Source organism: Bipolaris maydis (genome assembly GCF_028858645.1).
Source record: "Bipolaris maydis strain C4 unplaced genomic scaffold PSV08scaffold_18, whole genome shotgun sequence".
NCBI classification, from domain to species: domain Eukaryota; kingdom Fungi; phylum Ascomycota; class Dothideomycetes; order Pleosporales; family Pleosporaceae; genus Bipolaris; species Bipolaris maydis.
In genome coordinates, this window is record NW_027093874.1 from 400,041 (window position 1) to 423,550 (window position 23,510).

Sequence of the window (23,510 nt, forward strand, 5' to 3'; positions counted from 1 at the left end):
CACACGGGTCCAACCTTCACATTCTGCCCCTCCCCCACTCTGAGCACATAACGACCGTCTTCTGCGCGCATTTTATGTAGAGTGATACTTCTCCCACATTTCCCACTCTTGAGTTGCTATCACGAAACGCGACATGGCAAGCCAGGACTACTACGGGCAGAGTCAAGGCCAAGGCCAACAAGGCTATGGTCACAACAATGAAGGCACCAGCCAGCGGCAGTGGGGTTCGGCAGACTACAACCAAGGCTACCCTCCTCAGCCTCAGGGATATGGACAACCGCAGCACGATCAATATGGCCAAGCCAGCCACAGTCCCTATCCGCCAGCGCAGGTTAGCAAATCCGCGCGACTCAGCGCATGTTGTCGCATCCACGTTTAGTCACTGACCATGCGATAGAGCCCTTACCCGCCCCCTTCCTATGATTCCTATGGGCAGTCTCAGAACAGCTATGGCGCCCCTCCTCAGCCCGTAGACCAATACCAGCAGGGCTACGATCCAAACCGTAGCACTTCTCCTTACCCGCCCACGGCGCATCATCAGCAAGGCTATCAAGATCCGAGCCAGCAGCAGTACGGAGCGCATCACCAACAAGGTTACCAGGACCCCAACCAGCAGTACGGGGCGCCTCAGCAACAGGGTCATCATGACCCTCAGCAAGGCTACGGCGCGCCCCAATACGGCCAACCCGGTGCGCCAGGCGACGCCGCTGAAGGAGACCGTGGTCTTGGCTCCGCTTTGATCGGAGGCGCGGGTGGTGCTTTTGTTGGAAACAAGCTGGGTGGTGGAACCCTTGGAACCCTAGGAGGCGCAATCTTGGGTGCTGTCGCGGCCAACATGGTGCCTGACAAGTAAGCCAAATCAATCATTTCGAAATTTTCGTTGAAATTATACTGACCCGTGTAAAGGAAGGAAAAGAAGAAGCACAAGAAGAAACATAGGCATAGTAGTAGCCACGGTTCCCATCGCTCACATGATGGTTCCGACGATGGCTCTCATCATGGGTCTCATCATGGATCTTCCCACCACCATTCGCATCACGGGTCTTCACACCATTCGCATCGGAGCTCGTCGGGTCATAGACACAGGCGTAAGCACCATAGAAGCCACAGCAGAGGAGGCAGGAGCAGTTCTAGTTCGAGCAGCAGCGATTCGGACTAGATTGAGCATTTTTAGGGATATTCTCTCAGGTCTACGCGACATTGTCTCCCTTTGGCACCAACGATTCTGTGCTCTGATTAGTAGTAATTGTGTTACTCGGCGACTATTAGGTAGCAGTTGCGGCAAACATGTATGTCTGCTGTGTTTTCCTCATCTCGGATTCGTTACTTGCAAATAAAGAATGTCTTGAAACACCCTTAAATTTCCATGTCGAGGAAGTCTTCAACAGCTATATCTGACATCTGATACTGAAATCGCATAACACGGATAAGCTTTTTGATCGATGTACGGAAGATGAGATGGCCGTCCATGCTCGTCCATAAACTTCGACAGTGGGTCCGTCTGAACCCTGACATTAGCCAAAACAGGCTAAGCGTATTACAGCCCTTTTTCTCCACTGAGTTACTCATCGCCGCCGCAAATTCCAAAATAGCCCCGCAACCGCGCTTGTGAAGGTGCAGATTTAGTCTGCCTGGTATTTTTCAATATCGCCAAAATATCTAGGCCACTTTCTAAATCAACCCGCAACATCACAATCATGGCCGACGTATTTTTGAGTTTCTTCCGGAGTTCCTTGCCCGATGAACTTGCGGCGGTAATCGAGACTACCATCAAGGCGACCGAATCAGGGGACTTTCAGTTTGTGCTTCAATCACCAGAGGCACAACTATTACTAGGCCATCAGGACGATGAAATTACTAAGAACGTCAAGAGAAGCGATTTTGGACTGTGGAGCGACTATATTTTCCATCGCCTTGGGTCAATATTGTCAAAGCGAAAGGAAGAAGAGTCTACTCCCGCAAACGAAACTGCGTTTTATCGACAGCATGTCTATTTCTTGATTGCAGTTGCTGCGCTACATGCGTTCCTACAGTCGAATGTTACTGGCCCACCGCTACCTTTCAAGTCGGCTGAAGTGCTGCTACCAAAGGATATCGCAGGTGACGCGAAAGCCCTGACTAAAACGCGCGGAGAACTTGTTACATCATTGAACGCCGACGGTGTTGCAGCATATAGGCTCACGCCAAATATCGAGCTGCTTTGCTTAGCAGACACCATTCTCATCAGCCCGCCCATCCAGAAGAACATTCCCGTCTCAGTATGGGCCAGACTAAGGACCAACTTTATCCACCAGAGACTGCTCAGTGAGGCAGCGCCAAGCCTGCAGGACGCCATCTACGACAATCTCAAGGGTGTGGAAGACCTAATTCAGAACTCGGGAAAGATCTATGAAATCAAGGATTTGCACACGACATTTTTGCTTGAGCGTGCAGCTATCCATACACACCACGGTCTCGATAAGAAGGCCCGAGCGGACCTCGACCAAGCGGCCTCTGAGCGCAAGTTCGAATTTGCACTGACTGGTTTGATGGGCAAGAGAACAAAGTTCCAGCAAAAAGACACAAGTCAATTGATTGTACTTGCTCGGAGCGCGGGATCAGAAGCCAGTGGGACCACAGAAGAAACCTCGAAGCCCAAGAAGCTGGATCTGAATGACGACACACTGCTCGAGTCTATTTCATTTACAAACGACGCTGTTTCCACTGAGATCAAAGACGAGTCAGAAATCCCTGCATCGCTTCAATCGATAGACCCGTCGAATCAACCACTGCTCGATCCACTCGACTCGGTCATTATGCTTTCGCTGGCCGAGAGTATCAAGAACACCAACCCCGCAGATGGCCTTACACGCGAGCAAACGGAGCCGTACGCAACACGAGTGCTGGAGGGCGGCAGTTCCAATTGGCAAGTTTACACTCAGGCTCTTCTCGTGCGCAGTCGTATCGAAGGTTATAAGCCGCGTACCATGGAGCGAGGCTTGCTGCAACTACAAGCACTTGTCGATCAAGTCATTGTGGAGACTTCGGGTGATTCCACCACGGATGCTGAGACGGGTCAGAAGGTTACTTCTTTCTTGCCGCAAGCTAAGCAGGAAGAGTCGGCGTCTGTTGAAGAGCGTCTACGCTACATCTTCCCGCTCTGTTCGCCGTCGCGATGGGAACTCGAGTCTGAGCTGGCAGCTCGCTGGGTTGCATTGGGTGGTCTCCGATCTGCGCTTGAAATCTACGAGAGATTGGAACTGTGGGCTGAAGCAGCATTGTGCTACGCTGCTACTGAGAAGGAAGACCGAGCACGCAAGATTATCCGAAGACAGCTTTTCCACGCCACCAACGGCGATGACGAGAAGGTGGATATGGACGCAGAAATGTGGCAAGGAGCAGAACGAGATCCTCCACCAGCCGAAGCACCACGCTACTACTGTATACTAGGTGACATTGACAAAGACCTCTCCCTCTACGAAAAAGCATGGCAAGTATCGGGAAAACGCTATGCTCGAGCCCAACGCTCGCTCGGTCAACGCTACATCGCAGCGCGCGACTACGAAAAAGCAGCAGAGGCCTATTCGCTCTCGTTGAAAATCAACGCCCTCCACCACCCGGCCTGGTTTGCCCTAGGCTGCGCCCGCCTCGAGCTCCACGAGTTCAAAAACGCCGTCGAAGCCTTCTCGCGCTGCGTCCAGCTCGACGACCAAGACGCCGAAGCATGGAGCAACCTCGCGGCTTCGCTATTACACCTGCGCCCCAAGGTGACCGAGTCCGAAAACGGCCAAGTATCAGAAAAGCAAGTGACAAACCACCCGCGCACCGATGCACTCAAGGCCTTCAAGCGCGCAGCAACAATCAAACACGACGACTACCGAATCTGGAACAACGTCCTCGCCGTCGCCACATCGACGAGCCCGCCCTCGTGGCAAGACGCCATCACAGCCCAACGCCGCATCTGCGAGCTGCGCGGCCAGACGGACGGCGAAAAATGCGTAGACGCCGAGATCCTCAACATGCTCGTCAAACACGTCGTCTCATCCGACGACGGATTCGATATCTCGCGCCCCGGCCTCGCGCGCATGGCAAACGACCTCATTGAAAAACACGTCAAGCCGCTGATTACGGTTTCCCCGCACCTCTGGATCATACTCGCCACACTGTATACGCACACGCAGCGTCCCGCGTCGGCGCTCGAGTGCCACGAGAAGGCGTGGCGGGCGGTGACGTCGCAGCCGCGCTGGGAGGCGGGCACGGAGGCGGAGTGGAATGCCGTCGTGGATATGACGGTCGATCTGGTGGATGCGTACGAGACGCTTGGTCCGCGTGAGCGCACTGAGGGATTGAGTGCGGGCAGTGGCGAGCTGGTGGCCAAGGACTGGAAGTTCAAGAGTCGCAGTGCGGTTAGGAGTGTTATGGGCAAGGGCAAGGAGAATTGGGAGGATACGGCTGGGTGGGAGAAGTTGGTCGAGAGGTTGGAGGAGTTGAAGGCGAGGGAATAGTTGTGGGCATGTGGTTGTAGTGTTTGTGAGGTAAGGGACTAAAGATTAAAAGTTGATAGATGGTTATAGGATTCACCAATTTCGTCGTTGTTGTTGTTGTTGTTTTTGCAAAGAAGCTTGATTTGTGACGATGCTTGTATATGATAAGGTATCTTGGCTGGTTTGTTGCTAATTTTCTGCCAATACCGAGAGCTCTGTTAAATTGGTTCCATGTTTTCATACGAGGCCTGGGACTTTAGCTCTCCATAGAAACACTTCCTGATAAGCTATTGTAGCATGATTGAGTATTCGTCGATGACAACATTGTGAGTGAACAAGTAGGAATATTCGAGGGGTTCGAGCCAATCGCTGGTTACAGGTCAGCTCGCTGCAAGAGCCCCACAATGGTAGTAAGCGCACATGCAATCATTCCAAACTGAAGAAAAACCTCGGTTTGACAAAGGTAACCAGCCAGGTATAGCTTCAGTTTCTATTAAGAATATGCACCATTCTCTTACTTGATCTGGCAAATTCATGACTGTTATATGTGCCGAGGTCCTATACTGTCAGTACCTCTTCCTCGCGGCTTCAAAGTGTCCATCTCCTATTAGTTGGGATTCAGAACGCCCACAGAGGTGCATACGTGTGCAGAGGACCTTGTGCTTGGCAAGAAGAATCATATCAACGGGCCTTGTCGTTTGAGTTGGGCCGGGTATGTGAGTGTCCGGCCCTTGTTGGCGAGGGTCGGTGTAACGCGACGCAGGAAAAACCCGAGAACCGGGTTCACGAGGAAATTTAGCTGCAAGTCGATCTCGCCATCGGATTTCCGTGATATCGGACGAGTCAAGGAGTCCAAACAGCCGGCGCTAGCTGGCATGATGGATGCAAGCCTCGAAAATAAGAAAATAAATTCTTGGATTGTATTCAGAGCAGGGACATTGAAGATGCATGAATGCGCATTCCATCCGTGGTATGGCGAATGGTACATGGTTTCCTGCTTGCTGCGAGATATCTATTCAACAACACAACTCGACCGGCAAACGAATGAAGGCAGCCAAAGCCGATGCTCAGCTGTTAGCAGTTGCCCAATGGCAATATTGGCCCGTAAAACAGGCGAGGCCAAGACGCTTGCGTGATAATGCTGTGATGGAGAACGAAAGCGGTCCAAGTTCCGCATGGCGTAGTGGGCGTGACGATGGAAATCTTTGTGTTCAACCTGTGATACCAAGCCAGCGACCTATGGTTCAAGACTTGCTGGGACACAGGGCCGGTTGGCAAGATTGCACAAAGTGCGTTTGTAGTTGCCGGGGCATGGTCGAGGTCTCATTCATCCAACAGACTGGCAGTTCTCCATGGACAAGTGGAGACCGCAATATGCAGCGGCCGAGTCAGTGGGGGGGCGGTCATGGTGCCATGGGCCCACGATTATATAACAGATGAGTGCAGCACATGCCCAGCATGTACCACCAACAGTGGGAAGCGTGTTTCCGATGCGAGGAGTAAGGGCCCGGTATCGTGGCAAACGACCTCGTGGGAACAAGCCTGCTGTTGGTGACGAGGCGTTCAAGCCATGTTACGTTTGCTCCTACTTGGACGGGTTAGAGGGGTAATATGGGAAGCTCAGATGGCGGTGCACAGAGAAGCGCTTGGGGTGGTGCTGGCGTTAGTAGAGCAGGAAGGCAGCGATGCTATCGTCAGACTGCCCGGACGTGCGTACATCTCTCGGTGGGTTAGCTGCAACGAGGGCACATGGCAAGGCCCTGGTCGTGTCCGAGCGCATGCAGTTGGGCACTTTGACATGCATTGCAGCAACAGGCGAGAAACAGGGAACAACGTCATTGCCCGAACGTGCGTAGTTGGTCGAGGGCAGAAAGTACCATGGTGGAAGCGCTGGAGGCTAATGCCCTGCATTTGGGTCATGGGCGGCTTACACACAGCCCCCGAAAGGCCGCTAAGGATCGGGCTGGGTCGAAAGCAGTGGGTGATGCGGCATCAGCTTTCTAAGAATACATAGAAGGCAGGCTGACCATTTTCTAGTTGGAGGGCCCTGACTGGGGCCGTGGGCGCAGAAGAAGGCATGAGTGTGGTCACGGAGCAGCAGCGCAATCAGGGTGCAGACGAGGGCGCCAGTTGATAGGACAGAGGGGCACAGCAGCGCGATGCGAGGGTAGGCAGCTGAGAGTAGATGAGGAGGTAGGTGAGAAGCGGGATTGGCGGCATGTGGCCAGAGGGTAAGGAGGGAGGAGGATGCGGGGAGGGTGAGGGAGATGCAGATGAGCAAGTCAGCCTCATGGGGACGGAAGGAGCGACGGGCGGACGTTGTTGCGCTGTTCCCGATACGGCGGGATGCAAACAGAATGACGCAGCGCGCCGTGCCAGGCAGGCAGGCAGGCAGGCAGGCAGGCACGCTGGCGGGCGAGGAAGGCGCCACTGGCTGGGTGTGATCAAGTCAGCTACGGCGGCGGCGGCGGCGGCGGCGAGGGCGACAACAACAGCAATGGGCACAGCGGTAGAGCGGGCTCGAGGCGGGCGGGTGCAACAAAGTGGGTGGACGAGCAGCAGTGCCGTGGGTGTAATTGTAGGAGCCGTTGTGGTGCCTGGCAGCGTAGGCAGATGGGCAGGGGTGGCGGCGATTGGCCCGTCTGCAAGCCACACCAGAAATAGACACACAGGCTCGCTAGGCGGGTGGCAGCGGAGCCCACGGCTCACCACACTCCAACAGGGCACAAATGCCTTTTGGTCGTGCATGTCTGCCCTCATCACCACCACCACCACTTCCACAAGGCCGCCTGGGGCCAGCCCGGGGCTCTGCCGGCCATGGGGACTGGCTGCCATGGCCGCCCTCCACTCAGCGACGCCGGCGCCCTGGCAGACGGTGCGCTGGTGGAGAGGCCCCCGGATTTGCTGCTGATGCTCACCCTCGCCCTGGGCCGCCTCTAAACATGTCTGTTAGCATGTACGTACGCATGTATAGCATGGTCAGTCTCATGGCCGCCTTGAGCCCCGCCGTGCTGCTATTGCTGCTGCTGCCACTGCTGCTGCTGCTGCTGCTGCTGCTACTTACTGCTGCTGCTACGCCCGGTGCATGCCTCCACCTCGCCGTATGCCCTCACCATATGCATATTGCCCAAGTGCCCGCCATCTCGTCTTGTTTTTCCTTTGCATCTGATCATACTTGCCCTCCTCCCTTCACTCCCACGCCCCCGCACGCCCTGTCTCGACGCTGTGGCCCACGCCTTCCGCTTCCCCAGTTCCTACCATTGCAGACGTCTCAGAGCCTCGCCCCGCCCATCACATATCGTCCGCACTACGCCTCGTCCTTGCTGCCATCCGCCCTTGGTCGTCTCTGCAATCTGCATGCCACGTCTGTCTCAGTCCTCTCGGCTCGTCCGGCCTGCCCACGACTGGCTGAAGATATCCACCACTGACAGGCAGCCATCCAGCTAAGCTGACTGCCAACTCCGCGGTGCTGCGCCATCAGAGGCCTCCCACCCGAGCCTCACCGCACGGCTTCCAGCCGCCCGCTTCCTGGCCCCGTTTGCATCTTCGCATACGGGCCAAGCAACCGTCGGGCCTTGCGCGACCATCCTTAGTCTTCATCTCGCCAGACCATACAGCCCTGCCCGCTAGCCTACCACCTCTACGGGTCCCGTAAGCACCAAACACTTATCCGCACTTGCACGCCAAAAAAACTCTCCTCTGTCCTCTCGCCGTTTCCCTGCAGTTACGTCTACGATCTGCACTCGTCGGTCTGGCCAATCCCGTCCTCTTCCGCTGCCTTGGGTCACTTGTTGGCCTCCCCCATATACTACTACTACTGCCTAGTATCGACTGTCGCCTACATCTACGGTCAAAGCTTTATACTTCTGCACCACCTTTGACTACCCGCACGACAAGGCTGTCCACTCTCGTCCATATTGGCCAGCGTTTGGTCCCTGTCTCTACTCCTTTGTTGATCATGTAAGTCGGCCCATCAGTCACATGGAATTGCGGGTCGCAATGTGCGACATTTCGTAACAAGTCACTCACTTTCATCTTAGCACCTGGCTTCTGCTCTGAATCAATTTCCCTTGCTTCTGGGCCCGCCACTGTTCGCTTCCCACCTTCGCCAACGTCAAGTTGCTATTGTCTGGCCTACCATCAGCCAAGAGCTGGCGTTCCAGTGTTTTGGCACCGGCGCTCAAAGTCATCCTGACTCCCCGTATGAATCCCGCTCCTGAAGACTTCGTTTGCCCGTCCCCAAGTAGGCCCCCCCTATCACTTCTGCCACTGAAAAGGTCCACCAAGATTGTTTCGAACCCTCCCATTCTTCACACTAAAACACAAGACTTGCAAATTTTGCCACAAAAAATCCACATCTACCAAACTGGCCTGCACTGTCTCTGCAAGCTATCAGGTGCGTGATTCACTGCTTGCAGCAACTCAAACGAGGGCACGACTACAAGTCTCGGACCCCCCTCTATCTGCTGCCTGTATCCTAACCCCACCCCTAAGCTGCCTTGCTAACATCAAAGCAGCTTTCGCCTGACAGCGCCTTCAGGCCACATTTTGTGGGCACTGATAACAAGTTTAAAACATTGCGCAGCGTGGGTCCTTGTGGCGGGACTCGGGCTGTGGGCGCTGTACAAAGTGCAAAATCACTGTCCATGTCAGGATACGACAAACCCCATCAATATGTGTATGGTGAGTGATCTTTACCTCATCTGACGAATGTGGAAGGGGCACCTGCCAATGATGGGTCGGTTGAACCCGGCACTTGGCCACGTGCGAACGATGAACATGTTTGACTGACCACCTCTACCCAGATGCCCAAAGCACCAGATCAAATCAGGCTGCAAACTACCCTGGCATCATACAGCCTGCATTCGGTCCCCAGTATACGGGTGCGTCCGTGGGACTGACCCATGAGCCTTCAAGTGCAGACATGGTCTACCTGCCTAGCTCAACCTACGAGTCACGCGGTGCGGCCAACCATCGCTCCGATCCAGCATTTATCGATGCAGCAGTTCGTCATCCCGCCTCCCTCACAGTTACTGAAACGGAAATCACCGAACAAATTACTCCCGCCCAAGGCACTGCTGGATCTACCGTAACGCTGCAACTCCGGACGAATTACGATCTCGAAGCACATCACTGCGCCTTCACACTCATGTTTGGCGACGAAAAGTGCGTTGGCGCACTCCAAAAGGTCGAGTACGACGACCATGACCAGTGGTACAACTATGTCCTCAACGTCGAGGTGCCCCCATTCCCGCTCACAAACACCTGGGATCCGACCATGATGTTGAAACTGCAGATCGAGGACAAGATGGGCCGCCCACGAATCGAAACAAACGCAGGCAAATTCACTTACACCGACATGTCGCCAAATCTGGCCTACCAGTCTTCGTCCGACTTCTCCAGGAAGCGAAGGTATTCCGATGAGCTCAACGACAATCAGAGTTACCAAAACACCACCAACGTTGGAAAGCGCGCAAAGTTTACTCGATTTGCAAAACCATCTGCCGCATCCGGGGCCTATTCTGGCGTGCAGGTTTCACCGCTGCAGAGCCATATGCCACTCTCCAGTCCGTATGGTTCGAGTAATGGTTACGACGCATCCAAGCAAACAGCCTATGGCCCGGAATTCCCCCAGAAAGGCCTCTACGCAGTGCCATCGGGCATGAGTATGGGCCATGGTGATTACAAGTCGTCGCAAATGTCTCTCAATATGCAGTCTTATGGCCCCTACAGCTCTCCTGTACATGGCGTTCGGTCCAGTGCATCGACCGCAGCCCCTGTGCTTCCCTCGCCATCCGCAATCGCAGCGCCAGTTCTTGTTCGCGCAACTCATCTTGCGCAGGCAAGCGGTAGCACTTCTTCCACTCAGCCCTTCAATCCCTATTCCATGTATCAGTCAAAAGCGGTTCTCAAGATTGACGGAGATCTCGATAATATGACTGACGACTGGACCCTAGAAGAGCTTGGCGCAAAGAGACGGCTTGTCGAGTTCAAAAGGTCGCAGCAGGGCAGTACCATAACTACGTCCTTTGCACCTGTTACTCTGGAGACCCGAAAGGCTCGTAGCATTTGCGTGAGCTGTATCTGGTGGGAGGAAAAGGACGAACACTTCATCACCAGTGTAGACACAATATACCTGCTCGAGCAGCTCGTCAACGTGCGCTTCACCGTCGAGGAAAAGAACCGCATTCGTCGTAACCTCGAAGGCTTCCGACCACTGACTGTTTCCAAAGCAAAGCAAGACAGCGAGGACTTCTTCAAGGTCATCATGGGGTTTCCCAACCCCAAACCTCGCAATATCGAGAAGGATGTAAAGGTGTTCCCGTGGAAGATTCTCTCCCATGCACTAAAGAAGATAATAAGCAAATATGTATGTTTCCCCCTCCAACGCACGGCTACAAGACTTGAAGCTAATCATTCCCAGTCTGCCAGTTATTCATCGACGGCTGGCGTCGGATCACTGCCCCTCGCATCAACATCAACCTACGCTCCAAGTGCCGCGTCGCAGGCAATAATGGAGACCCATCGGAACGCGTCCACACAAGCAGTGACTGCATCGATTGCGTCAACAGTCTACAGCCCTCATATGCCATCTTCTAGTCTATCCCCCCACCAAAAGATGGCAGCAGGCCTCGAAGGGTCAGCAGGACACGGCATGCCGGTTGCTCAAAGGACGCCTCCAGGGCAAAGCATGACTCAGTGGGGCGCTTCCACCCACCAGGTGTCGCCCTACCAAACAGCCCTCACACACGGAGCCCGAGGGTCCTGGGACTATAGCTATCTCAATGCTTCGGGCGTTGCGGAGATGCCGTCTATTGCGCACGCCATGCAAATACCACGACCAAACGCAATCAACGAGCTCAGCCACCTGCCAACCAATAGCGCCTACCAGCAGTATGGCGATAGCACAACGAGGGTGTAGAGAAGAAAAGATTGAGCGGCAAGGTAACGCAGAGTTACAGCCAGGACTACGCGTAGTGGGTCTAAGATTGACGTCGGGTGATCAGCCAATGTCCGCATGATCCATTGCACACTAGCCGGATCGGGGTCCCGTCCCAATAGTCCTCCACATCACGCGTCGTCAGACTTCCCGCACACAATTCTGCCTACATGCGCAGGCCCACCATCTACTCTGGATTTCTTTTCTTACAATATTCTGCGACTTCATCAGGCGTTCAACGATGGGTGGTTTTTTTTTATCTTCTCTGCATTTTCTCGGTTTAGACGCATCATACCCCAGGACCGAATGGCGTTTGCGGGCTTCCCTTTTTTTTGCCTTTTGCCCATTTCCTCCACTTTCCATCTATCTGCTAAGCAGCTAGGCACGCATACACAGCCTCTTTCAACTCCTGCGATTTACTGTTGATCATGCAGCCAGCGCGATCTAGGCAAACGACACACCATCACGAACCGCATTTCAAGGCTGGGGGGGAAACAAGTTTCCGACTTTTTTTTGCATCATCGAGGCGTTCTTCTTTTTTTTTGTCGTTTCCTACTGCTATATTCCCCCACTCGTTTTAATATTTGTCTTTTACTTCCCCAAATGCATTTATCAACACCACGTTTTCCTGGTCTTCACCAACGACACATCATCACTTAGAACTGCATCGTCTTCTTTTTTTTACAGGGACCCTTTCACAATATACACTTACTTCTTACTCTTTCCCCAATCCAGGGAGGCTTGCATTAGACACAAGGCGCAAACGGGGGGTTGCGGGGCGGGCGGGATCTTCCTTTCCATACTATCTCTTGGCGCGAACCTAGCACACATCCTTGTCTAACTTACTATCGGCGCTGATCTTCCTACTATCGCCACTTTGTTTTCTTATCTGAGATTCCCACCGGAGTTTTTTGGGGGGAGGGGGAGGGCTGGGGTTGTACCAAGTTCGAATTATTGTCACACCACAACTGTAACGCCAACAATCATGTATGCTTATATACCCACCACACATAGCTCTTATACAACTTTTTCTTATCTGCCATCATCTTCAGAACAGAAATGCGAAATGAACCGAAATCTTTTTTTCTATTCCTCAATAGTGTAATCTATTTTTGTATCCCCACGTGACCAAATGCGAGATTATTCTCGCATTTGCGATCAATATACGAAACGCGCGTATTTCGTACACATACATGCGCAAGCTTCAGCCACTTTACTCGTCCCCTGCCATCCACGTCTTGACTCGGCTCCCCCCTTTTTCTCTTTTCCCGTTCTTTTCAAAACCCCCCAGTTGTTTCGCCAAGAAAATATGTATATCGCCCATTCAATAGGTTGCCATTCCGCCATCTTACACTAAAACCGCCCCTATACAATACATGTATATGCACAAGAAACACATCACACGAGTTACGTAGTATACACACACGTCTCGTTGTCGTCTTCATCATCCTTGTCGCTACTTTCAACATCATATATATATGTGTGTGGAACACATGCCATCAGTCGCTACATACAATCATTCTGCACGACTCGTTTTGAACTTGTGTTATGCATACTTAACGAGCGCGAAGACGGGATCGAAAAATCCCCATATATCCACACACACACACACACACACACACACACACACACACCACTACAACTTTTTTTTTCTTCTTCTTCTTCTTCAAATCCACAGCTTGTAAGAATCTCCAAAAAATAGTCAAAGAAAGCAATGGTGACTTTGTTGCGATTACAACCACACACATACCTCACACCTCTCTCTCTCTCTCTCTCTCTTTCCCCGTGGTAACCAAACCAAAAAAAAAAAGTGGTCCTAGTTGTAGACTTGGAGGATAAAAAGGTAACAGGGTCCAAGTTCATGTGACTGTAGCTGTAAATTGATAACGGACACTTTATGGCACCTTTCATCTTTTCTCGTTGGTATACATAACGATTGCGGGGAAGGGGGCGGGGGGTTATGTAGTGTGAGCGGATGCAACAAACGTGCTCGGGATTTGGAAAAATAGATATAGTAGTAGACAACTTTGTTTTTACAAAAAAACAATCAAGTGGCATCTGCTGATATGCATAACAAAAGCTTCAAAACGATACCATGTATCATAGTTGAGTCGAAATATTATAGTAAAGAAGAGTAGGGTATATTCTGATTTTCGTCTACGAACAAAAAATAGGCGTAGCCAGCAAGAAAAATAAAAGTCAACTCATTATCTACCGTTGAGGCATATCATCTCATTCTCCCATCATTTTTTTTTGCTTCTCTTTCGTACTCATTTGCCGCCTACACATGCACTGCTCGCACTTTTCCCACCATCACACACGCATCATTGTTGTTGCGTTATGACGTAGAAAAAGGAGCTGCTGTGAGCGAGTCATTACCACATATCAAGGGCCGAAAAAAAAACCAAAAAAAGACACAAACTCAGTAGTCTGAGAGTGGACCTCCTCCCACGCACAAGACACACACAACTAGCCGCTTGGCTAGGGTTGCCAGTGCAGCAAAAGGGTATAATGCAAACCAACCAATCAACCTAATCCCATCCCGAATTCATTCCATCATTTGATTCCGTCGCGTTTCATTCTGATCAAAAGGTGTCAAGACATTTATTTCTTGCCCTTCTTCTTGTTCTTCTTCTTCTTGGAGCCGCCGGGTGTCTGTTCGCCATTCGCCTCACCATCGTCATCCTTGTCATCCGGGTTAGGTGTCGAGGGAGTTTCAGGTTCCTTGGGGGAACCGGGTTCTGAGGGTACGTCGACTTCAGTCTCCTTAATGTCATCAGTAGCAGGGGCATCTGCGGCAGCGGGTGCCTCCTCCTTGACAGGCTCGGCTTCCTTAGCCTCAGCCTTCTCAACAACCTCAGCACTGGCAGTCTTGAGCTCCTCCTGGGCAGCCTTTGCCTTCTCGAGTTGCTCCTTGACAGATGCTAGCTCAGCCTTGACTTCGTCGCGCTCCTTCTTTAGGGTTTCCGAGTCGGATTGCAGGGCGGTAGTCTTCTCCTCACTTTCCTTCAGCGTGGCCTGAACAGACTCGAGGGACTTCTTGGCATCGGCGGCTTCAGCCTGAGCGGCTTCGAGGTCCTTGGTGGCAGTCTCAGAGGCCTTGGTGGAATCGTCAAGCTTGGCCTGGAGGGCAGTGAGTTCAGATTCCTTGGCCTTGGCAGCCTCAACGGCAGATTCAAGTTCAGCAATCTTGGTGTCGTTGGCCTTGATCTTCTCTTCCAGCTCGTTCTTCTCGGCAGTCGACTTCTCGGCAGATGCCTTGAGGTCGGCAATCTCCGTCTCAAGAGCCTCTGCCTTGGAAGAACCCTCGGAAGCCTTTGCAGCGCTCTCCTTGGCCTCAGCCTCAGCCTGCTTGGATGCCTTGAGCTCCTCCTCCACAGCCTCCTTTGCCTTCTCTGCGGCGGCAAGATCCTTCTCAAGAGAAGAGACCTTTTCGTTGCCAGATGACTGTGCAGCTTCGAGAGCCTCGGAGTGTTCAGATTCCTTAGCAGCAAGCTTAGCCTCAAGGTCAGCAACCTTGCTGGCCTCAGCCTTGGCTTCAGCGAGCTCCTTCTCAAGTGCGGCAATCTTGTCGTTGCTGGAGGATTCGGCGGCCTTGACGGATTCCGAGTGCTCAGCCTCCTTAGCCTCAAGCTGGCTAGTCTTCTCCTTTAGGGATGCCTCTAGCTCGCTGATGGTGGTGCGAAGGCTCTCAGTCTCCTGCTTGGATGATTCGGTAGCCTTGGTGGCCTCGTCCTTTGCAGCGATGGCAGCCTCCAGATCAGCCTTGGTAGAAGCAAGTTCCTCATCCTTCTTGGTGGCAGCAATCTCGAGATCAGACTTTGCGGTGGTAGCAGCCTCCAGTTCAGCCTTTGCGGAAGTGATGGCCTCTTCCTTTGCGGCGGTGGCAGCCTCGAGGTCAGCCTTCGCGGAAGCAAGCTCCTTCTCCAACTCAGCAACCTTGCCAGCATCAGCGGACTTGGACTCCAACTCGGCCTTTTGAGCGGTGAGGCTCTCTTGGGCCTCCTTCAGGCTAGCCTCCAACTCAGCAATCTTTGCACTCGAGGACTCGGTAGCCTTGGTAGTCTCGCCCTTGGCAGCTTCGAGTTCAGATTCCTTAGCAGACAAGCTATCCTTGGCCTCCTTGAGCGAAGCCTCGAGGTCAGAGATGGTCTTTTGAAGACCTTCAGCATCGCCCTTGGATGACTCAACGGCTTTGCTTGCCTCTTCCTTCGCTGCGGTCAGCTCAGACTCCTTGGCAGCAAGGCTGTCCTGGGCTTCCTTCAATGAACCTTCAAGCTCAGTGACCTTGGTGGCAGAGGCCTCGGACGCCTTGCTAGTCTCCTCCTTGGCGGCCTTCAGCTCAGCTTCAAGCTTCTCAACCTTCTCACGAAGCTCCTCAGCTTCCTTCTTAGCAGCAGCCGTCTGCTCGTCAGAAGAACCCTTGGCGCTCTCAATCTCAGCCTCGAGCTTGCTGACAGTGCTCTGAAGTCCAGCAACCTCCTCCTTGGCAGAGCCGATGGCCTTGGATGCATCGCCCTTGGCGGTCTCAAGCTCAGCGTCCTTTGCGGAAAGGCTTTCCTGGGCCTCCTTCAGAGAAGCCTCGAGTTCGGCAATCTTAGCAGTGAGGGAATCGACATTGCTCTTGGCCTCCTCGGCGGCCTTGACGGCGGCCTCCTTCTCGGAAGCAAGAGAAGATGACGATGCCTCAAGTTCAGATGTCTTGGCGGCCAGGCTATCTTGTGCTTCCTTCAGCGACTTCTCGAGAGCAGAAACCTTCTCAGCAAGCTCCTCAGAGTCACCCTTGGACAAGTCGGCGGACTTGAGCTTCTCCTGCAAATCGCTAATCTCAGTCTTCAAGCTGTCGACCTCGGTCTTGGAAGACTCGGTAAGAGACGCAACCTGCTCGGTAGCAGCAGCATGCTCCTTAGTCTTAGCCTCGAGGTCGGAAGCCTTTTGGTCGAGAGTGTCCTTGGCCTCCTTGAGAGAAGCTTGTAGCTCGGCAATGGTGCTGCGAAGGCCTTCAGCCTCCGCCTTGGAAGCCTTCTCTGCGTCGGCGTCCTGGGTACCACGGGTAGCAAGCTCGTCGGAGAGCTTACTGTGTGCGGCTTCGAGCTCAGCGTGCTTTGACTTGAGCTCCTCCAGTCCAGAGAGCTCTGACCTCAAGACGGCGACCTCGGCGGCAAGCTCCTCGACCTTCGTCTTCTGGGCGTCCCGGTCGGAAGCAAGAGCATCAAGCTCAGACTTGGCGACAGTATCGGCATTCTTGCTCTTAAGCTCCTCAATGGTGGCGAGAGCCTCAGCAAGCTCCTTCTCAGAGCTGCTCTTTGCAGCAGTCGCCTCCTCCAACTGTGCCTTGACAGCAGCAAGCTCAGCCTCCTTAGCTTCAAGTTCTGCTGAGTTGTCAACAGGCTCAGAAGTGGCAGCGGCTGGATGCTGGCTATCAATTTGAGCCTTGAGCTTCTCAATCTCTGCCTTGTATGACTCAATCGACTTCTCAAGGTCGGAAACGGTGGCGCGGAGGGTTTCAACCTCCTGGTTCACGTCGGCAATCTTAGCCTGGAACTCGGTCTCGCACTCTTCGCGGACCGTGTTCCTCTCCTTGGCCTTGGCTTCGCGTACTTGCTGTACAACAACGCTAACCATGTGCTCCTCGAGTTCCTTCTTGTCTTGTTGCAGCGTCTGCTCACGCGACTCAAACTCCTTCTCGCGCTCTTTGTGATCCTCCTCTAGACTCCGCACATGCTCGTCTTGTGTGGCAGCAATGCGCTGTGCTTCGTCGAGGTCACTTTCGGCACGGGCAAGCTTCTTCTTCAGCTTCGAGATTTGCGTCTCGAGGCTGTCAGAATCATCTGGTGAAGGAGGTGATGGAGAGTCTGCTGATGGGGGAGAGCCGTAGGTCAGTATGTTGCTCGGAGGTAGTGTGTTTAGTGGAGACCCTCTTGCATGGAGGGAGATTGGATAGCGGGGAATCGCTGGAGAATGTGTTATTGGGCAGGTGGGGGGTGGGGGGAAGGGACATGTGAAGATTACGTACCGGCCTCGTCTTCACTTAGCCGTCTGGGCGCCTCGCGGGGCGTCTCAGGCGGGGTATCTACGCCATTGTCGTAGGCCCTCACGTCTTCTTTGCTTGGTGGTGTAGCCTCGGTGGTGGTGACCGGGGGAGCAACGGGAGCGGGCACTGGAGCGCCTGCGCCAAAGAAGTAGTTGTAGGCCCTCTTCATACTGCTGGTTCGCTTGGGGATGCCGGGTCGGGTTGAGCTTATCGACTTGCGTCCGCGGCGGTCCTCTTGCTGGCTTCCTTCGGCAGTGACCGTGACGGGTACCAGAGACTCAGCGTTCCTGTCCCTCTTGGTGCTCAAAGTTCGGGCTGGGAGGAGCCGTCTGCTAAACTTCTGAGAGCCGGACTGGATATCGGCGAGGATCTGCTTCTGCTCTTTCGAAGAGACCCTGTGAGGCGGTGTTAGTGTGTTGGTCTGATAGAAGAGCGGTAGGCAAGGAGAAGAAGAAGAAGAAGCAACAGGCCAGTTGACATGTGACAGTGGTGCAAGTCAACAATGGGAGTGGGGGTGGGGCAGGTTTTGAAGGGAACCGAAAAAAAAATATGTAGGTGACGGGTTGAGGGTGCAACAAAGAAGACCAAAGGGCATGGGTAGAGCTTCTTACCGAAAGCGGGTGGGATATGGGAAAAGACAATCAAGTGGTTGGTGGTGCAGTCCACCGGGGTGGGAAGCAGATGGGTGGTGGTGAGGGGAAGGAGGGGTGTGTGTGAGGGTGGGAGGAGGGGAGGAGGAGGAAGAGGGAAGGGCGTTGACGGGGCAGCGACTCACTCATAGCTTTCTTTCCTGCCCCAGCTCGGCATGATTCACGCGCTTCTTGTGCTATCCGTCGGTCGGGTTTGGTCGGGGTGGGCTTTTGATGAAGCGCCACTAGGACGGCAGATTTAGGGCAATCCAATCAAGGGAACGTCCGTCGACAAGAAAAATTTGTTGCCCTTTCTGAATGTGGGCGGGCCGTCAAGTCTCCTCACCGCACGGTACGAAATGGAGCTTTACTTATGTACAAGCACAGCAACACGTTGGATCCTGCATGCAAGCCCTGGTGGGCAGTCGGGCGCTAACAGTCGGCTACGAGGATGATGCAGAGCAGGTGGGAGGGGAGAGCCAGTCATATACGATGCTATTGCTCTTAGCAGCTGTCGCCCGGCCTTGCTCTTCACACGCTTTAATGCGCGCCCAAAGCCGCCAGACACAAAAGCCCATGGCATGACGGGCGGTCACCGTCCGCGCGCGCCCGCCACCCACGCGGCTCCACCCCCCTGGCCTTTCTTACCGCCTCGACTAGCGACCGCCCCATCTTCAACAACAACAACAACGCCGCCCCAGTCACCACGGCCCACGGCCCATGGACCATGGCCACGGCCAGCCCACGGACAGATGCTACCGTCATCGTTTTTTGTTTGTTTCCTCGACGGCCGGCCGGGGAGTCTGCCTGGAGAGCAGGATGCACCAGGACATCACCAGCCTTTTGTACTCGCCCCCCGCCTCTCTTCCTCACCAGCACACCACGTCCCCACCACTGCTCGCGGGTACCTCGATACGCCAATCACAGCTCTGCACGTCAGTACCACCACGTCGCGTCCAAGAACGACGTGCTTTGCACGCCTTCGCACCACCGTCGACCTTTTCTCTCGCACGCGCGGTAGCCTGCACGACACACACTCACTCGACTCGCGCCCTCTCCCACTTTGCCCCTCCAACCCCTCCAATTGCCCCCCCTCCCCAAACTGTTGACCGAGCGCTCGCATCGCCCGCACAAGGCCCCAGCACGGACACGACGCGTGAAAATGTGACTCGGCATGATGCGAACGCCAATGGCCTGCAGGAACACACGGCCTTTTTTTGTTGTGATTTTTTCCTTCTGCTGGATCCTGAGAACGAGGCTCTGTTTCACTTTTGTTTGCCTCTTGTCCTTCAAAACATGTGAATATGCATTCTCTGGTTTCTTTTCTTTTTCTCCAACGTCGGCATGAGGTCCGCGGCAACTAAACAACAAGCGCTTGACAGCAGCACCCTGTATCATGCACCCGCATCTGCCAGCCAGCCAACCAAGCAAACAAGAAAACAGGGCTACGGGGCTTACTTCCCTCTTTTTTTCCCTCTTTCCTCGTTCAAATGACAGGAAGAGAAAAACTAAGCGGTCGATGCGTTGATGCGTTGTTCGGGCGATCCGCACCATCAGCAGCATCATTTTTCCACTCGCCCAAAGCGCCCTAGCCTCGTCCTGTTGCACGCCTCGCCTCGCCCCCATGTCAGTATCACGCTCGTGATCGCCTTAATAGTCCAAAGACAACTTTGGCCTCGCCCAAGTGCCCCAAAGCCCAAAAGCTTAATTCCCCTACTTCTCCAACCAACCACACTCATGCATAAAAAAATAGTGAATAAAACCAATCCAAGCAAAACAGAAATACACAATCAAGAAATCGCGACATCAAGACATGTCAAAGAAAAAAATCTTTCTTCGTATCCCTCACCGCATCAAAAACGCGTACAGCACACCATCACATACCCCCCCATCCCTTCCAACTACGCACTCGGCCTTTTTCCCTTTTTTTTCCCGGTCCCCTTCTTTCCCTTTCGCAAAGCCATACCCTGCATATCCCGCATTCCGCCGCCTCGCCCGTTGAACCAGCCGCCGCCCACCCCCGCGCCAACACCAACCACCAACCTCACTGCATTCCCCCCTCCCCCACCGCCTCTTTCCAATCAAACAAAGATCGTCGCTTCATCACGTGCATGTTAGCGCTTGATTCTCACTCTAGAGCCAACTAATTCCCCGTCGCCGCCGCTGAAGACAAAAAAAAAAAACTCCTCCGCGGTTCACCTACAATGAAGTAAAATCCCGCCTACTAGTTGCAAAGTAGTAACCTTGCCAATCGCGCGTATAGAAAACGTAGGAGCACAAAGTACAACTAGACGTAGGCGCCCCCTCCCCGCCCCTCGACACCGCTAGGTGTTGGACAAGAAAGCAGGCTTGGCATGTGTGTGTGCACGGGATAGGCCCGCGAAAAGGAATGCATGGGAATCATGGCGGTAATATGTATCCGGCGGTTTTTTTGTCAAGTACACACCTACTAAGAATGTTTCTGTGAGATCTGGGACTAGTGACATAGCAGTCATTTACGTGGGGGAGGGGGAAGCTCGAAAGGTAGTAAAGTAAGGCTTAGTATTTGGATGTATGTAAGCACCACCACCACCCGTCGTCGACATTTTATTTCCGTCTGTGTGTAAAGTTGCTGTACTACGTATAAGACACGCATATTATGAACCACCCATGATCACGCAAACAATGTTTTGCAAGTGTTATTACTATTGAACTAAGTGACAGAAACTCAATTTGAAGCTTCAAAAAACGCCCTAAACTATGCTTACTCCCTTAAACCTTGCTCGGGCCGTCCGTCGAGGGAGGGAGGGAGTAATGGAAGGGGAGGGGGGAATAAAAACACAAATACACTTATGCAAACCAAAGGAAACCCGCTAAAAGAACCCATTTTCACACGCCGGGGGGAAGAGAGAGAGAGGGAAAGAGGGAAACACAGAATAACTCCATCCAAAAGACCCACCCGCTAAACCACTGTAATTGACGGCCCAATGCACACACCCCCTCGATTCATGCCGACCGTTGACGCCTTGTGCGAGCTGCTGCTGATGCTGCTGCAAGACCCGATCGCCAGCTCCGCCTCGCCGCGCTCGACTCAGCAGCAGGCTGCGCACCGTCGTCTTCAGAGGAGCAAACAGGCGGTGGAGCACCTCCACTTGCACACGTGGGAGCGCCACTGGGCGATCGCCCCGTCTGCGGTTGTGCGCCCTCAGACTGCGAACAGCGGTGCAAGACGTGCAGCAAAGCCATTTGCTGGCCACGTCCAGGGTCGGCAATACCTCTAGCCCTCGACATGATTTCTCGACTGAGATGACTCTCGCCCCATGCAAATCCGCCAGTATCGCTCCGCCGGTTTCTTCTCGCCTCGCGGAAAACGTCTCTGCTCCTCCTCAAGTGATTCCGTCCTGTGCATGAAACAAAAAAAAGAGTGTCAGCTGATACTGATAAAACACAAACTGCTCATTCGAACAACTATTGTGGAGATCCAAACAGACCCCTTCGTATCCGGTCACTGATGCCACCATTGCCCGAGCCTGCATCTCCGTTATTAGACGAGTTACCCTGGTTGGAGGATTGTGGACCTGGGGATGCTGCAGGCTCATCGTGGGGGTCAGTCGACGTGCCCAAACCCACAGTGAACGCACCAGGCATCTGGGATGTAGGATCATCGTGAGTGCCCGATGGAGCAGGGTTGCCAGACTGGTCCTGACCACCCTTGGTAATGCCCTTTCGGCAATGCGGGCAGGTATCGTGCTCTAGCAGCCACGCGGATATGCACGGGTGATGGAACCAATGCTTGCACGGCAACATAGTCACCTGTTCGCCAATATTGACTTCGTCCATGCATATGCTGCATTCAGCCTTGTGCTCCTCGCCTAGCATCTCCTCGGTAACTTCTTTCCGGGGTAGGGCGTCGATATCAGCCTGAGTAGCGGGACCGGGTGCATTGCTGGTTGCCGTCTGTTCCATGAGCTGAGAGACGATGCGGTCGAGGCCTTCTTGTGAATACACAAAGTCTCCCATGTTGCCAGCCCCAGGAACCATCATGCCCATTGCAGAGAACAAGTTGAGAATGGGGTTGCCCATGACCCGTTCTCCAGGGCCATGAGTGTGCTCTCCACTAAAAGAGCCCTGGGCTCCGCCTTGAGGAAAGCCATGGGCGTGAACGTGGCCAGGAGGTGCACCAAACGCGGCAAAGAGTCCCGTCATAACGCTATCCACCTTGTTAGCAATTGCTTGCACCGTTATGCGTCAGTAAGTTTGCTTACTTTGTTAGCTCGTCCACAGGCTCGGCCCGCCCAGCGCCGTTTCCGCCGGGAGGAAAGAGACGAACTCCACCGTGATATGTGAATCTTCCTCCCCGGATCTGAGGGCCTCCTTCTGTGCCTTCGTTCTGTGATTCGTGGAAGGCAGATTGGTTCTGATTGGTCCCTGGGCCAGAAAAGAGGCCCTCACCCTGGCCTTGCCCCGGAGTCTGTTGCTGGCCCTGCGGCCGTAGGCCGGCGCCAGTCAAGCCGTTTAGCATGGCCATGAAGCCGCCTATGGATCCTGGCGGCATGCCCCCATGGGGAGACACGGATCTGGTGACAGTTGCTTGTAGATTGTAGCGTCCGGGGGCAGTCTGTACGAATCGAATATTGCTAATGTCGTCCTCCTCTGGATCGTCATTCTGCGACGAATTATGGTGCGGATTGCGAGCTTGGCCTTGTCCAAAACCAGGTATGGAGTCAGAGTCGTCGCCGTCGTGTCCAAACATGTTACTGTCTCGGGGGTCATTGTTCTCTTCAATCTGGTCCGGATTAGCAAAAGTCGACTCATCTCCGCTTCATCTCGTCTGGTGAGCTGGAAGCTGGGTCTGACGGCCTCAACTCACGATCTCTGTGAAGTCTGAGCCGCATTCTGGGCAGGACAGACCATGTTCATCCCGGTACCATTCATCGGCGCACTCGTGACAAAACATCATGTCGCGGTGGCCGGGCCGCTGGGTGTGTGATTGCGCATTCTCACCACTTGACTGGTCCATGATAGCGTGCGTGTCGCGTAGGGTAATATATAGGGTGATAGGGCGTAGTCGAGAGTTTGGTGCAAGTAATCCAGCCAGGAAGCAACGCTCTAGTAGCGGAAAGGCACAAACGTCGATCGGAAGCTACCGCCCAAGTCAATCAATTCGAAGCCCTGTCATGCGCCGTCGGCAGTTATGCTGTCCAAGTGGGGACGCCCTGCAGATGCAGATGGGTACAGGGTATGACTGTGTAGTCCAGAAGCGCTGAATAGGTTGTGGATTGGCAGAGAAGAAATGTCAAGAAGAAGCGTGCGGCGAGATTTGGCGATTTGGTGCGGACAATGTCAGATGGAGATGACGTTGCTATCGGGGCAGGGATCCAACAAATGTCCCCCCGCGGGCGTCTGGGACGATCGGAACTCGTCTAACGGGCGTTTGAGGAAAACCGGATTTGAATGGGCGTAGT

At 53.8% G+C, this 23,510-nt stretch overlaps 5 protein-coding genes across 5 annotated transcripts; 3 read left to right on the forward strand and 2 right to left on the reverse strand.

The window, feature by feature from the left end:
• Positions 1-5: 5 nt before the first annotated feature.
• On the forward strand, positions 6-1,159 carry PSV08DRAFT_405967 (uncharacterized protein; the record flags this gene model as incomplete). Its single annotated transcript, XM_014220438.2, has 3 exons — positions 6-331; positions 398-849; positions 907-1,159. Exons 1-3 carry the CDS (start codon positions 134-136, stop codon positions 1,157-1,159), a joined length of 903 nt encoding a protein of 300 aa, XP_014075913.1. The 5' UTR covers positions 6-133.
• Positions 1,160-1,697: 538 nt separating this feature from the next.
• PSV08DRAFT_212091 (uncharacterized protein) lies at positions 1,698-4,582 on the forward strand (the record flags this gene model as incomplete). Its single annotated transcript, XM_066092095.1, has 1 exon — positions 1,698-4,582. The coding sequence occupies one exon, from the start codon at positions 1,698-1,700 to the stop codon at positions 4,482-4,484; it is 2,787 nt and encodes a 928-aa protein (XP_065947963.1). The 3' UTR covers positions 4,485-4,582.
• A 2,868-nt stretch (positions 4,583-7,450) lies between these two features.
• On the forward strand, positions 7,451-11,385 carry PSV08DRAFT_232824 (uncharacterized protein; the record flags this gene model as incomplete). Its single annotated transcript, XM_014220440.2, has 7 exons — positions 7,451-7,564; positions 8,289-8,423; positions 8,504-8,664; positions 8,853-8,859; positions 8,978-9,146; positions 9,269-10,833; positions 10,888-11,385. 7 exons carry the CDS (start codon positions 7,451-7,453, stop codon positions 11,383-11,385), a joined length of 2,649 nt encoding a protein of 882 aa, XP_014075915.2.
• Positions 11,386-13,522: 2,137 nt separating this feature from the next.
• Positions 13,523-18,244, reverse strand: PSV08DRAFT_232829 (uncharacterized protein; the record flags this gene model as incomplete). Its single annotated transcript, XM_014220441.2, has 3 exons — positions 13,523-17,357; positions 17,420-17,832; positions 18,213-18,244. 3 exons carry the CDS (start codon positions 18,242-18,244, stop codon positions 14,008-14,010), a joined length of 3,795 nt encoding a protein of 1,264 aa, XP_014075916.1. The 3' UTR covers positions 13,523-14,007.
• Positions 18,245-21,419: 3,175 nt separating this feature from the next.
• On the reverse strand, positions 21,420-23,151 carry PSV08DRAFT_21468 (uncharacterized protein). Its single transcript, XM_066092115.1, has 3 exons — positions 22,916-23,151; positions 22,311-22,831; positions 21,420-22,255 (listed from the first exon to the last, which is right to left on the reverse strand). The coding sequence occupies exons 1-3, from the start codon at positions 23,063-23,065 to the stop codon at positions 21,514-21,516; spliced, it is 1,413 nt and encodes a 470-aa protein (XP_065947964.1). The 5' UTR covers positions 23,066-23,151; the 3' UTR covers positions 21,420-21,513.
• Between the last annotated feature and the right edge of the window lie 359 nt (positions 23,152-23,510).